Source organism: Oncorhynchus gorbuscha, linkage group LG16, assembly GCF_021184085.1.
Source record: "Oncorhynchus gorbuscha isolate QuinsamMale2020 ecotype Even-year linkage group LG16, OgorEven_v1.0, whole genome shotgun sequence".
NCBI classification, from domain to species: Eukaryota; Metazoa; Chordata; class Actinopteri; order Salmoniformes; family Salmonidae; genus Oncorhynchus; species Oncorhynchus gorbuscha.
The window spans coordinates 4843719-4858661 of NC_060188.1; the positions used below are offsets into that span (position 1 = coordinate 4843719).

Consider the following 14943-nt stretch of genomic DNA (forward strand, 5'->3'; position numbering starts at 1 on the left):
CAAGCCAGCGCGTTTCCAGGCCTGTCTGAAGTTTGCCAATGACCATCTGGATGATCCAGAGGAGGAATGGGAGAAGGTCATGTGGTCTGATGAGACAAAAAGAGCTTTTTGGTCTAAACTCCACTCGCCGTGTTTGGAGGAAGAAGAAGGATGAGTACAACCCCAAGAACACCATCCCAACCGTGAAACATGGAGGTGGAAGCATCATTCTTTGGGGATGCTTTTCTGCAAAGGGGAGAGGAAGACTGCACCGTATTGAGGGGAGGATGGATTGGGCAATGTATCGCGAGATCTAGGCCAACAACCTCCTTCCCTCAGTAAGAGCATTGAAGATGGGTCGTGGCTGAGTCTTCCAGCATGACAACGACCCGAAACACACAGCCAGGGCAACTAAGGTGTGGCTCCGTAAGAAGCATCTCAAGGTCCTGGAGTGGCCTAGCCAGTCTCCAGACCTGAACCCAATAGAAGATCTTTGGAGGGAGCTGAAAGTCCGTATTGGCCACGACAGCCCCGAAACCTGAAGGATCTGGAGAAGGTCTGTATGGAGGAGTGGGCCAAAATCCCTGCTGCAGTGTGAGCAAACCTGGTCAAGAACTACAGGAAACATATGATCTCTGTAATTACAAACAAAGGTTTCTGTACCAAATATTAAGTTCTGCTTTTCTGATGTATCAAATAGTTATGTCATGCAATAAAATGCAAATTAATTATTTAAAAATCATACAATGTGATTTTCTGTATTGTTGAAGTTTAAGTGTATATATGATAAAAATGACAGACCTCTACATGCTTTGTAAGTAGGAAAACCTGCAAAATCGGCAGTGTATCAAATACTTGTTCTCCCCACTGTATGTGTCCTGCACATTGTGGAACAGAGTTCCCACTCACAGAGAGGGTAGGGGCTGTAGGAGTTGGGGGACGACTGCTGCTCTTTGGTCTGCAGGTCGGGTAGGCCCGGAGCCTGGGGGTGGCCTGGGAACAAGTCCAGGGCTGATTTGCCTTGGCCGTGGTGCAGGCCAGAGGAGGAGAGGGAGCCGAGGGTCTGCTGCTGCTTCATCAGCAGGGCCTGGGCCAGCTGTCTCTGGTGCTGTTGGATCTGCTGCTGCATGTTATTGATTGTACGTGCAACCTGCAGGAAGAGGAAGTGACATCAGAGAGAGACACAAAGCTGGTGGTCAGTTTATCTGTGAGCCAGCAGAGAACACAGGAAAAAATTAAATGGGACAGTTGCTCGAGTGAATGGCAAGTATAGCCCCTTATACATACATCTGCTTCTACTAGGGATTAACCACCCAGGTTCTCAAATTCACCAGGCTAGGAACCCAGGTATGTCTGCAAAGCACATACACCCCACCCCCTCTGCTATAGTAGAATGGTAAAACGTTTGGGTTTTACCCCAGTATGAGGCCTGGCTGGGTTCAGGATTAGTAGATATGAAAGGCAGAGATGGGTGAATCTAGTGGACTGTATTTGAGAGGGACACAGAGGGAAACAGAGGGACACTTACGTGCTGCTCCTGCTGTCGGATGGGACCAGAAACATTACGCTGCGCCTGCAACATCTGCTGTTGAATTTGTAAACGCTGGTACGCCTGCAGAGGATTACACGTTTACACACAAATCTACAGACACATATGTACAGAAATATGCACGCACGCACGCACGCACGCACGCACACACACACACACACACACAATTTTCTGGTTGCTACAGAATGCGATCAGTCAAAATCCAAGGGTTTTTCACATCTCTAAGGCAACGAGGCAGTAGAGGAGTGTATGATATAAGCGTGTACAGAGTGTATCTGCATAGTGTTTATATGGAGGCCTAAAGTAAACTGAGAGGAGACCAGAAGAGGACTCACCAGTTGCAGCTGGTATAGTTGGTTCAAAAGGGTCATATGTTGAGGGTTTATTGGTGAGGTTAAAAGTGCAGGATTCAGACCAATGTTTTTTGCTGCAAACTGTAAGAGCTGTGCTTGAACCTAGACAAGAGAGAGACCAAAAGATTCGGTTTTAGAAACCATAAACTAAGTAGGAGAAAAAACGGTAGACAGGACTGAGGCGCTTATGCACGTAAACTATGCTGAGGGGAGCTGAAAAATGTGTGTGTATGATTCTATATATGATTGCAAGTGTGTTCGTGTATGTGTGTGTGAGTGAGGGGAGATACTTGGAGGGGGCTGAGAGGTGTGTGGTGTTCCCCAGGTCGTATTCATTAGGCACTAAATACGAGACAATGCATCCAAACAAGGATCCCTCCCTACCTGAACTTGTCTAATAACAACCTCTCACTTTCACGGTCCATGTTGTGTGTGTGTGTGTGTGTGTGTGTGTACCTGAGGGGAGAGAAACTGAGGCACTTGAGCGCGTAGACTAGGCTGGGAGGAGCCGAGAGGCGGCACTGGCGGTTGAGGAGGAGGCTGCTGCATGGCCCGGGCTTGTGCTGCACCGCTACAGCCCAACATTCCACTCTGCATCTGGGAGGGAGGAGAGGGAGGTGGAAACCAGGGTGGAACAGCATGATGATAGGGACCCACTATTCTGCACTGTTGAGGAACAACTGCAAGTCTGCATGTCTCTGAACCGTTTACAGCCACGTGACCAATAAACTTTCATTTAGATTCATAAAAAGTCCAACAAGATTTAACAGGCTAGACAAAACCCCAGTGAAAAATCTAAACTTAAATACAGGCTCCCTCTTGCTCTGTCTGTCCCCTGCCAGTCCGTCCGTCCATCCATCTCCCTCTCTGCCTATCAGTGTGCCAACCAGTCCTCTCTGCCTATCAGTGTGCCAACCAGTCCTCTCTGCCTATCAGTATGCCAGCCAGTCCTCTCTGCCTATCAGTGTGCCAACCAGTCCTCTCTGCCTATGAGTGTGCCAGCCAGTCCTCTCTGCCTATCAGTATGCCAACCAGTCCTCTGCCTATCAGTGTGCCAACCAGTCCTCTCTGCCTATCAGTGTGCCAACCAGTCCTCTCTGCCTATCAGTGTGCCAACCAGTCCTCTCTGCCTATCAGTGTGCCAACCAGTCCTCTCTGCCTATCAGTGTGCCAACCAGTCCTTTCTGCCTATCAGTGTGCCAACCAGTCCTCTCTGCCTATCAGTGTGCCAACCAGTCCTCTCTGCCTATCAGTATGCCAACCAGTCCTCTCTGCCTATCAGTATGCCAACCAGTCCTCTCTGCCTATCAGTATGCCAACCAGTCCTCTCTGCCTATCAGTGTGCCAACCAGTCCTCTCTGCCTATGAGTGTGCCAACCAGTCCTCTCTGCCTATCAGTGTGCCAACCAGTCCTCTCTGCCTATCAGTGTGCCAACCAGTCCTCTCTGCCTATCAGTGTGCCAACCAGTCCTCTCTGCCTATCAGTATGCCAACCAGTTCTTCCTCTTCTCAGACTCCTATCTTCTCCTAGCAGTCTTTCATTCAACTCCACATTACCGCCAATTCTGCTTATGGCACCTGTCTGTTGCCTGTCTGCTGTCTAAACCCCACATAGCCGTAGACAGTGTGCTGCCTGCCTGTCTGCTGTCTAAACCCCACATAGCCGTAGACAGTGTGCTGCCTACCTGTCTGCTGTCTAAACCCCACATAGCCGTAGAGAGTGTGCTGCCTACCTGTCTGCTGTCTAAACCCCACATAGCCGTAGACAGTGTGCTGCCTACCTGTCTGCTGTCTAAACCCCACATAGCCTAGTGTGCTGCCAGTCTGCTGTCTAAACCCCCATAGCCGTAGACAGTGTGCTGCCTACCTGTCTGCTGTCTAAACCCCACATATAGACAGTGTGCTGCCTACCTGTCTGCTGTCTAAACCCCACATAGCCGTAGAGAGTGTGCTGCCTGCCTGTCTGCTGTCTAAACCCCACATAGCCGTAGACAGTGTGCTGCCTACCTGTCTGCTGTCTAAACCCCACATAGCCGTAGACAGTGTGCTGCCTACCTGTCTGTTGCCTGTCTGCTGTCTAAACCCCACATAGCCGTAGAGAGTGTGCTGCCTGCCTGTCTGCTGTCTAAACCCCACATAGCCGTAGACAGTGTGCTGCCTACCTGTCTGCTGTCTAAACCCCACATAGCCGTAGACAGTGTGCTGCCTACCTGTCTGCTGTCTAAACCCCACATAGCCGTAGACAGTGTGCTGCCTGCCTGTCTGCTGTCTAAACCCCATATAGCCGTAGAGAGTGTGCTGCCTGCCTGTCTGCTGTCTAAACCCCACATAGCCGTAGACAGTGTGCTGCCTGCCTGTCTGCTGTCTAAACCCCACATAGCCGTAGACAGTGTGCTGCCTGCCTGTCTGCTGTCTAAACCCCACATAGCCGTAGACAGTGTGCTGCCTGCCTGTCTGCTGTCTAAACCCCACATAGCCGTAGACAGTGTGCTGCCTGCCTGTCTGCTGTCTAAACCCCACATAGCCGTAGACAGTGTGCTGCCTACCTGTCTGTTGCCTGTCTGCTGTCTAAACCCCACATAGCCGGAGACAGTGTGCTGCCTGCCTGCCTGTCTGCTGTCTAAACCCCACATAGCCGTAGACACCTGCTGTGCTGCCGGAGACTGCCTGTCTGCTGTCTAAACCCCACATAGCCGGAGACAGTGTGCTGCCTGCCTGTCTGCTGTCTAAACCCCACATAGCCGTAGACAGTGTGCTGCCTACCCTGTCTAAACCCCACATAGCCGTAGACAGTGTGCTGCCTGCCTGTCTGCTGTCTAAACCCCACATAGCCGTAGACAGTGTGCTGCCTGCCTGTCTGCTGTCTAAACCCCACATAGCCGGAGACAGTGTGCTGCCTGCCTGTCTGCTGTCTAAACCCCACATAGCCGTAGACAGCCTGTCTGCTGTCTAAACCCCACATAGCCGTAGACAGTGTGCTGCCTGCCTGTCTGCTGTCTAAACCCCACATAGCCGGAGACAGTGTGCTGCCTACCTGCTGTCTGCTGTCTAAACCCCACATAGCCGTAGACAGTGTGCTGCCTACCTGCCTGTCTGCTGTCTAAACCCACATGTAGACAGTGTGCTGCCTGCCTGTCTGCTGTCTAAACCCCACATAGCCGGAGACAGTGTGCTGCCTGCCTGTCTGCTGTCTAAACCCCACATAGCCGTAGACAGTGTGCTGCCTGCCTGTCTGCTGTCTAAACCCCACATAGCCGTAGACAGTGTGCTGCCTGCCTGTCTGCTGTCTAAACCCCACTGCCTGCCTGTCTGCTGTCTAAACCCCCCCACAGTGTGCTGCCTACCTGCTGCCATAGCCGTAGACAGCCTGTCTGCTGTCTAAACCCCCTGCCTGTCTGCTGTCTAAACCCCACATAGCCGTAGACAGTGTGCTGCCTACCTGCCTGTCTGCTGGCTAAACCCCACATAGCCGTAGACAGTGTGCTGCCTGCCTGTCTGCTGTCTAAACCCCACATAGCCGGAGACAGTGTGCTGCCTGCCTGTCTGCTGTCTAAACCCCACATAGCCGTAGACAGTGTGCTGCCTACCTGCCTGTCTGCTGTCTAAACCCCACATAGCCGTAGACAGTGTGCTGCCTACCTGCTGTCTAAACCCCACATGTAGACAGTGTGCTGCCTACCTGCTGTCTAAACCCCACATAGCCGTAGACATACCTGCTGTCTAAACCCCACATAGCCGTAGACAGTGTGCTGCCTGCCTGTCTGCTGTCTAAACAGTGTGCCCCTAAACCCCACATAGCCGTAGACAGTGTGCTGCCTGCCTGTCTGCTGTCTAAACCCCACATAGCCGTAGACAGTGTGCTGCCTGCCTGCCTGCCTTCTAAACCCCACATAGCCGTAGACAGTGTGCTGCCAACCTGTCTGTTGCCTGTTTGCTGTCTAAACCCCACATAGCCGTAGACAGTGTGCTGCCTACCTGCTGGCTAAACCCCACATAGCCGTAGACAGTGTGCTGCCTACCTGCCTGTCTGCTGTCTAAACCCCACATAGCCGTAGACAGTGCTGCCTACCTGCCTACCTGCCTGTCTGCTGTCTAAACCCCACATAGCCGTAGACAGTGTGCTGCCTACCTGCCTGTCTGCTGTCTAAACCCCACATAGCCGTAGACAGTGTGCTGCCTACCTGCCTGTCTGCTGTCTAAACCCCACATAGCCGTAGACAGTGTGCTGCCTGACCTGCCTGTCTGCTGTCTAAACCCCACATAGCCGTAGACAGTGTGCTGCCTACCTGTCTGTTGCCTGTCTGCTGTCTAAACCCCACATAGCCGTAGACAGTGTGCTGCCTGCCTGTCTGCTGTCTAAACCCCACATAGCCGTAGACAGTGTGCTGCTGTCTGCTGTCTAAACCCCACATAGCCGTAGACAGTGTGCTGCCTACCTGTCTGCTGTCTAAACCCCACATAGACAGTGTGCTGCCTGCCTGTCTGCTGTCTAAACCCCACATAGCCGTAGACAGTGTGCTGCCTGCCTGTCTGCTGTCTAAACCCCACATAGCCGTAGACAGTGTGCTGCCTGCCTGTCTGCTGTCTAAACCCCACATAGCCGTAGACAGTGTGCTGTCTAAACCCCACATAGCCTGCCTGCCTCTGTCTGCTGTCTAAACCCCACATAGCCTAGACAGTGTGCTGCCTGCCTGTCTGCTGTCTAAACCCCACATAGCCGTAGACAGTGTGCTGCCTACCTGTCTGTTGCCTGTCTGCTGTCTAAACCCCACATAGCCGGAGACAGTGTGCTGCCTACCTGCCTGTCTGCTGTCTAAACCCCACATAGCCGTAGACAGTGTGCTGCCTACCTGCTGTCTAAACCCCACATAGCCGGAGACAGTGTGCTGCCTGCCTGTCTGCTGTCTAAACCCCACATAGCCGGAGACAGTGTGCTGCCTGCCTGTCTGCTGTCTAAACCCCACATAGCCGTAGACAGTGTGCTGCCTACCTGCTGTCTAAACCCCACATAGCCGTAGACAGTGTGCTGCCTGCCTGTCTGCTGTCTAAACCCCACATAGCCGTAGACAGTGTGCTGCCTGCCTGTCTGCTGTCTAAACCCCACATAGCCGGAGACAGTGTGCTGCCTGCCTGTCTGCTGTCTAAACCCCACATAGCCGTAGACAGTGTGCTGCCTGCCTGTCTGCTGTCTAAACCCCACATAGCCGTAGACAGTGTGCTGCCTACCTGCCTGTCTGCTGTCTAAACCCCACATAGCCGGAGACAGTGTGCTGCCTACCTGCCTGTCTGCTGTCTAAACCCCACATAGCCGTAGACAGTGTGCTGCCTACCTGCCTGTCTGCTGTCTAAACCTCACATAGCCGTAGACAGTGTGCTGCCTGCCTGTCTGCTGTCTAAACCCCACATAGCCGGAGACAGTGTGCTGCCTGCCTGTCTGCTGTCTAAACCCCACCCGTAGACAGTGTGCTGCCTACCTGCCTGTCTGCTGTCTAAACCCCACATAGCCGTAGACAGTGTGCTGCCTGCCTGTCTGCTGTCTAAACCCCACATAGCCGTAGACAGTGTGCTGCCTACCTGCCTACCCTGTCTGCTGCTGCCTGCCTGTCTGCTGTCTAAACCCCACATAGCCGTAGACAGTGTGCTGCCTACCTGCTGGCTAAACCCCACATAGCCGTAGACAGTGTGCTGCCTACCTGCCTGTCTGCTGGCTAAACCCCACATAGCCGTAGACAGTGTGCTGCCTGCCTGTCTGCTGTCTAAACCCCACATAGCCGGAGACAGTGTGCTGCCTGCCTGTCTGCTGTCTAAACCCCACATAGCCGTAGACAGTGTGCTGCCTACCTGCCTGTCTGCTGTCTAAACCCCACATAGCCGTAGACAGTGTGCTGCCTACCTGCTGTCTAAACCCCACATAGCCGTAGACAGTGTGCTGCCTACCTGCTGTCTAAACCCCACATGCCTAGACAGTGTGCTGCCTGTCTAAACCCCACATAGCCGTAGACAGTGTGCTGCCTGCCTGTCTGCTCTCTAAACCCCACATAGCCGTAGACAGTGTGCTGCCTACCTGCTGGCTAAACCCCACATAGCCGTAGACAGTGTGCTGCCTACCTGCTGGCTAAACCCCACATAGCCGTAGACAGTGTGCTGCCTGCCTGTCTGCTGTCTCAACCCCACATAGCCGTAGACAGTGTGCTGCCTGCCTGCCTGCTGTCTAAACCCCACATAGCCGTAGACAGTGTGCTGCCAACCTGTCTGTTGCCTGTTTGCTGTCTAAACCCCACATAGCCGTAGACAGTGTGCTGCCTACCTGCTGGCTAAACCCCACATAGCCGTAGACAGTGTGCTGCCTACCTGCCTGTCTGCTGTCTAAACCCCACATAGCCGTAGACAGTGTGCTGCCTACCTGCCTACCTGCCTGTCTGCTGTCTAAACCCCACATAGCCGTAGACAGTGTGCTGCCTACCTGCCTACCTGCCTGTCTGCTGTCTAAACCCCACATAGCCGTAGACAGTGTCTGCTGTCTAAACCCCACATAGCCGTAGACAGTGTGCTGCCTACCTGCCTACCTGCCTGTCTGCTGTCTAAACCCCACATAGCCGTAGACAGTGTGCTGCCTGTCTGCTGTCTAAACCCCACATAGCCGTAGACAGTGTGCTGCCTACCTGCTGTCTAAACCCCACATAGCCGTAGACAGTGTGCTGCCTACCTGCTGTCTAAACCCCACAGAGCCGTAGACAGTGTGCTGCCAACCTGTCTGTTGCCTGTTTGCTGTCTAAACCCCACATAGCCGTAGACAGTGTGCTGCCTACCTGCTGGCTAAACCCCACATAGCCGTAGACAGTGTGCTGCCTACCTGCCTGTCTGCTGTCTGCTGTCTAAACCCCACATAGCCGTAGACAGTGTGCTGCCTACCTGCTGTCTAAACCCCACATAGCCGTAGACAGTGTGCTGCCTACCTGCTGTCTAAACCCCACAGAGCCGTAGACAGTGTGCTGCCTACCTGTCTGTTGTTCAAGTTTTGCATGGCTAGGCCCTGTGGGCCGCCCAGGCCCTGGCTGGATAGAGGCAGGGAGGGGAGTTTCAGACCGAGGGGGCCGGGGGAACAAGGCATAAACGGTGAGGAGGTATGGACGTCCTCCACCAGGCTACCAACACCGTCCTGCGCCCACACAGACAGCCACAGAGGGAGAGCGTCACCATTACACTCTCAATGGGTGGATACATAGAAACTGAACCTTGCCCTGTTCAGAACAGAATCTGTCCCCTCATAACTAGTGAAGAATAGAACAAACACACTATTGAGTGAGTTACACAACAGTGTGATGTACAGTATTATATTGTTCGCTTTTTAAAAATACATATTTTTTGATTCCTTGATAAGTTATTTTCCATGGTTCCCCAGAACACTAGTCTGCCCTGGCTATACAGCATCTTCTCATTGAAGAACCCATGGACAATATAGGAGTGTGTGATGTTGGGGAGTGGGTCAGGGGTCATTACCTTGTCGAGGAAAGGGGAGCGATCTGAGGAGGACTCTTTGGAGTGGAGGGGAGGCCGGCAGCCCATTGGCCCCTTGTTGATCAGACAGTTGTTGTAGTCGGACATGCCCATCCCCCGCCTGTCCAGCTCAGTCTTCTTCTCCAACAGAGCACCTGAGAGAAACAGAGTAGCGAGAGTAGTGGCAAACAGAGAGCAGTGAGAGAACACAGGGATATCACCAACACTGATACAGTCAGTGACAGTGATATGGACTTCATCAGGAACAAGGAGTTAACAGAGTGTACTGAGGACTGGGAGAAGAGACTTACTCATGGCCTGGTCCAGGTTCATGTTGTTCCTCTTCAGAGCCTCCTCGGCTGGATCTCTCTGGACACACACACACACACACACACACACACACACACACACACACACACACACACACACACACACACACACACACACACACACACACACACACACACACACACACACACACACACACACACACACACACACACACACACACCTGTCAGCAGAAATATCTCACAAACATGCTCAGTTGGTGGGAACATGGAGCTAGCCACGCCAGGAAGGCGGGTTTGATTCCCGCGGGGGCTACCAAAATATATGCATTCACTGTTGTATTAAAGTGTCTGCTAAATGGCATGTTATAGTATTATCAGATTTCTATGTATACAGATTACATCAGTGTGGAGTTTGACCCCAGAGGTAGTAGCAGGTAGCAGCACTCACAGGGAAGCCCATGTCTGTCAGCTGCTTGATCAGGCGATTCATGATCCAGGCTTCCTCCTGCTTGCCTGGAATCTTCCCCTTGGGTGGGGCCTTCCTGGTTCTGTTGCCCCAGGAGTTGCTCTCCTGGGAGGCCTGGCTGCTCCACATGTCCCCGTCGTCAGGGTCCCACTGGCCCCCAGACAAACCCATGTCCTCCCCGCCACCCCAGCCGTCTTGCATAGATTTGGGGGCTGCAGAGGGAGATGAGGAAATGTTGTGTTACTATCTTTTCAAATTCATTTTCATCCACAATCCTCCACAACGTTTTAAGTCACCAGCTGCCACTGATTGACGTAATATATTTGTATTGGTTCTGACAGCGGGGTACATGTATTGGTTCTGACAGTGGGTTACTTGTATTGGTTCTGACAGTGGGTTACTTGTATTGGTTCTGACAGCGGGTTACTTGTATTGGTTCTGACAGTGGGTTACTTGTATTGGTTCTGACAGCGGGTTACTTGTATTGGTTCTGACAGCGGGTTACTTGTATTGGTTCTGACAGCGGGTTACTTGTATTGGTTCTGACAGTGGGTTACATGTATTGGTTCTGACAGCGGGTTACATGTATTGGTTCTGACAGTGGGTTACTTGTATTGGTTCTGACAGTGGGGTACATGTATTGGTTCTGACAGTGGGGTACATGTATTGGTTCTGACAGTGGGGTACATGTATTGGTTCTGACAGTGGGGTACATGTATTGGTTCTGACAGTGGGTTACTTGTATTGGTTCTGACAGTGGGTTACTTGTATTGGTTCTGACAGCGGGTTACTTGTATTGGTTCTGTTACTTGTATTGGTTCTGACAGTGGGTTACTTGTATTGGTTCTGACAGTGGGTTACTTGTATTGGTTCTGGTTCTGACAGTGGGTTACTTGTATTGGTTCTGACAGTGGGTTACATGTATTGGTTCTGACAGTGGGTTACTTGTATTGGTTCTGACAGTGGGTTACTTGTATTGGTTCTGACAGCGGGTTACTTGTATTGGTTCTGACAGTGGGTTACTTGTATTGGTTCTGACAGCGGGTTACTTGTATTGGTTCTGACAGCGGGTTACTTGTATTGGTTCTGACAGCGGGTTACTTGTATTGGTTCTGACAGTGGGTTACATGTATTGGTTCTGACAGCGGGTTACATGTATTGGTTCTGACAGTGGGTTACTTGTATTGGTTCTGACAGTGGGGTACATGTATTGGTTCTGACAGTGGGGTACATGTATTGGTTCTGACAGTGGGGTACATGTATTGGTTCTGACAGTGGGGTACATGTATTGGTTCTGACAGTGGGGTACATGTATTGGTTCTGACAGTGGGGTACATGTATTGGTTCTGACAGTGGGTTAGATGTATTGGTTCTGACAGTGGGTTACTTGTATTGGTTCTGACAGTGGGTTACTTGTATTGGTTCTGACAGTGGGTTACTTGTATTGGTTCTGACAGTGGGTTACTTGTATTGGTTCTGACAGTGGGGTAGTTGTATTGGTTCTGACAGTGGGTTACTTGTATTGGTTCTGACAGTGGGTTACTTGTATTGGTTCTGACAGTGGGGTAGTTGTATTGGTTCTGACAGTGGGGTATTTGTATTGGTTTTGTATTGGTTCTGACAGTGGGGTAGTTGTATTGGTTCTGACAGTGGGGTAGTTGTATTGGTTCTGACAGTGGGGTATTTGTATTGGTTCTGACAGTGGGTTATTTGTATTGGTTCTGACAGTGGGGTATTTGTATTGGTTCTGACAGTGGGGTAGTTGTATTGGTTCTGACAGTGGGGTATTTGTATTGGTTCTGACAGTGGGGTATTTAAATTGTCAGTTGATTTAGACTTATTTTAGAATAGCACAGCCATGCACTGGTAAAGTTCGTATAGAAAGACTATTACAGTGTGTATTCAGCCTGCCACCAGAGGTCAGTGTAGCTGCATAATAAATAGGGAGTCAATTTGTTTTCAGCAATTATATTTCCATGACTTATCAAAACGTGTTTTCTCATGGCTTTCCTGTTCCTCTGCAGCAGACATATGGTGAGCAATATGTTCGGAACATCGAAACGCAATACAATCACAGTATCAATTCGTATTACAATCATGAGAATCGCAATACATATCCTATCAGCACGCAATGTAGCCTGCAGGTAGCCTAGAGGTCTAGTGTGTGCAGGTAGCCTAGAGGTCTAGTGTGTGCAGGTAGCCTAGAGGTCTAGTGTGTGCAGGTAGCCTAGAGGTCTAGTGTGTGCAGGTAGCCTAGAGGTCTAGTGTCTGCAGGTAGCCTAGAGGTCTAGTGTGTGCAGGTAGCCTAGAGGTCTAGTGTGTGCAGGTAGCCTAGAGGTCTAGTGTCTGCAGGTAGCCTAGAGGTCTAGTGTCTGCAGGTAGCCTAGAGGTCTAGTGTCTGCAGGTAGCCTAGAGGTCTAGTGTGTGCAGGTAGCCTAGAGGTCTAGTGTGTGCAGGTAGCCTAGAGGTCTAGTGTGTGCAGGTAGCCTAGAGGTTTAGTGTGTGCAGGTAGCCTAGAGGTCTAGTGTCTGCAGGTAGCCTAGAGGTCTAGTGTCTGCAGGTAGCCTAGAGGTCTAGTGTCTGCAGGTAGCCTAGAGGTCTAGTGTGTGCAGGTAGCCTAGAGGTCTAGTGTCTGCAGGTAGCCTAGAGGTCTAGTGTGTGCAGGTAGCCTAGAGGTCTAGTGTGTGCAGGTAGCCTAGAGGTCTAGTGTCTGCAGGTAGCCTAGAGGTCTAGTGTCTGCAGGTAGCCTAGAGGTCTAGTGTGTGCAGGTAGCCTAGAGGTCTAGTGTCTGCAGGTAGCCTAGAGGTCTAGTGTCTGCAGGTAGCCTAGAGGTCCTTCTGTAGCTCAGTTGGTAGAGCATGGCGCTTGTAACGCCAGGGTAGTGGGTTCGATCCCCGGGACCACCCATACGTAGAATGTATGCACACATGACTGACTGTAAGTCGCTTTGGATAAAAGCGTCTGCTAAATGGCATATATTATTATTATTATTAGAGGTCTAGTGTCTGCAGGTAGCCTAGAGGTCTAGTGTGTGCAGGTAGCCTAGAGGTCTAGTGTGTGCAGGTAGCCTAGAGGTCTAGTGTGTGCAGGTAGCCTAGAGGTCTAGTGTCTGCAGGTAGCCTAGAGGTCTAGTGTCTGCAGGTAGCCTAGAGGTCTAGTGTGTGCAGGTAGCCTAGAGGTCTAGTGTCTGCAGGTAGCCTAGAGGTCTAGTGTCTGCAGGTAGCCTAGAGGTCTAAGCTACCTTGCGTAGCCTGCCGGTTGTTGGTTTGAATCCTTGAGCCGACTAGAGGTGCAAAATCTGTTGACGTGCCCTTGATCAAGGCACTTAAACCTAATAGTTACTGTAAGTTGCTCTGGATAAGAGCGTCTGCTAAATGACTCAAATGTTAAACATTTTGTAATGTCATGAGGTCCCAGCCATAGTGAAAACATCAGCAATTTTGATGAATCAGGAAAAATCTGATCTAATCTATAAAATGTACTAGAGTCCTTCTCACCTGGTTTGCAAGGTGCAGATCCAAGGGGTGGGTTGCCCCGTCTGTAGGGTTCAGGGCTGTTGTCACCTACACCCCAGCCCCCATGGCTTCCGGTGGGTTTTCCCCATGCGGAGGTCCCGTTGTCCACGCTGACCAGAGGGGGAGCAGGCTCCCCCCAGGAGGGCTCTGGTTTGGGGTGGGCACTGGAAGGCTCCCCCCAGCCTAGGAACAGGATGACTTTGATAAGGGCACACGTGGATTGGATAACAGTACAGAGAACAACGGACCCAAAACAAACTCTTGCTCTGGAACCTTAGGTCGATTTTTTCACATGTTATAGGTCCAAAAGGCTCCTTATCAGTTTCTACCCCCAAGCCATAAGACGGCTGAACAATTAATCGAATGGCTGCCCCTCACCCTGTTTATTATCTATGCATAGTCACTTTCCCCCTACCTACATGTACATATTACCTCCACTACCCCGTACTCCCACACACTGACTCGGTACCGGTACTCGCGGTATATAATCTTGTTATTGTTACTTTCTAATGTATTTTTCTTAACAAAATATTTACTAAATTAACTAAACTCTTATTTCCTTAAAACTGCACTGTTGGTTAATGGGCTTGCAAGTAAGCATTTCACGGTAAGGTCTACATACACCTGTTGTGTTGAGCGCATGTGATTTGTTTTTGATCCTACAGGAGAAACCCCTGCGCTGCCATTCATACACCTAACAAAATGCATGTATTGTCAATTTCAACATTGTGTGCATCCTTGTTCTAAATCTAAGTTTAAACAGTCACAATGTAACAAAAACATCTAAGAAAATCATATTGCTAAAACGTACAATTCCTAACCTTTCTTTTCCTGGTTTCTACAATGCCCCTTTATGCAGGACAGGCTGGACTTTGGCCAGTCCAGGCCAGAGGAGGCCGTTTAACTCTTGGCCCTGTCTGTAGTAACCAGTTGTCCTGGCTGAGAGTCAGGCAGCCCCATCTCTGCCTGTGCCAGTTTGTCTATTGCTCCAAGAGGTCTACTTCCTGGATCAGATTTCACTCTCTCAGTTATGATCATCTCCTCATCTCCTTTCCGTCATGACCACTGATGTTAAAGAAATCAATAGCTTGTCATTTTAAGTATCAGGGTTATGTGGGAAAGGAGTGAAGGAAACTAAAGACATATTTCAGTGTTTACTGTATGGACACACAACTTTATTGTATTACTTTGTGTTGCATGGTTGATTGTGGTGCATAAAAGAGCAGCTTAAATGGGGCAGTGACTAGCCAGAACCAGCAGGGGATCTAAACTCTCACCCCCCCCCTCCTCCTCC

At 50.8% G+C, this 14943-nt stretch overlaps 1 protein-coding gene across 6 annotated transcripts in view; it reads right to left on the reverse strand.

The window, feature by feature from the left end:
* Window positions 1-14943, reverse strand: part of tnrc6c1 (trinucleotide repeat containing adaptor 6C1) — a 39503-nt gene that overhangs the window by 15851 nt on the left and 8709 nt on the right. For 4 of the 6 annotated variants that reach the window (XM_046304143.1, XM_046304142.1, XM_046304141.1 and 1 more), the window contains exons 3-11: window positions 13632-13832; window positions 10117-10346; window positions 9690-9747; window positions 9382-9533; window positions 8882-9040; window positions 2338-2478; window positions 1864-1983; window positions 1508-1591; window positions 889-1129 (exon numbers count right to left, since the gene is read on the reverse strand). In XM_046304143.1, coding sequence (XP_046160099.1) covers window positions 889-1129; window positions 1508-1591; window positions 1864-1983; window positions 2338-2478; window positions 8882-9040; window positions 9382-9533; window positions 9690-9747; window positions 10117-10346; window positions 13632-13832 — 1386 coding nt within the window. The remainder of the gene's footprint in view (window positions 1-888; window positions 1130-1507; window positions 1592-1863; window positions 1984-2337; window positions 2479-8881; window positions 9041-9381; window positions 9534-9689; window positions 9748-10116; window positions 10347-13631; window positions 13833-14943) is intronic. The other 2 variants (XM_046304145.1, XM_046304144.1) reach the window with 2 other exon arrangements.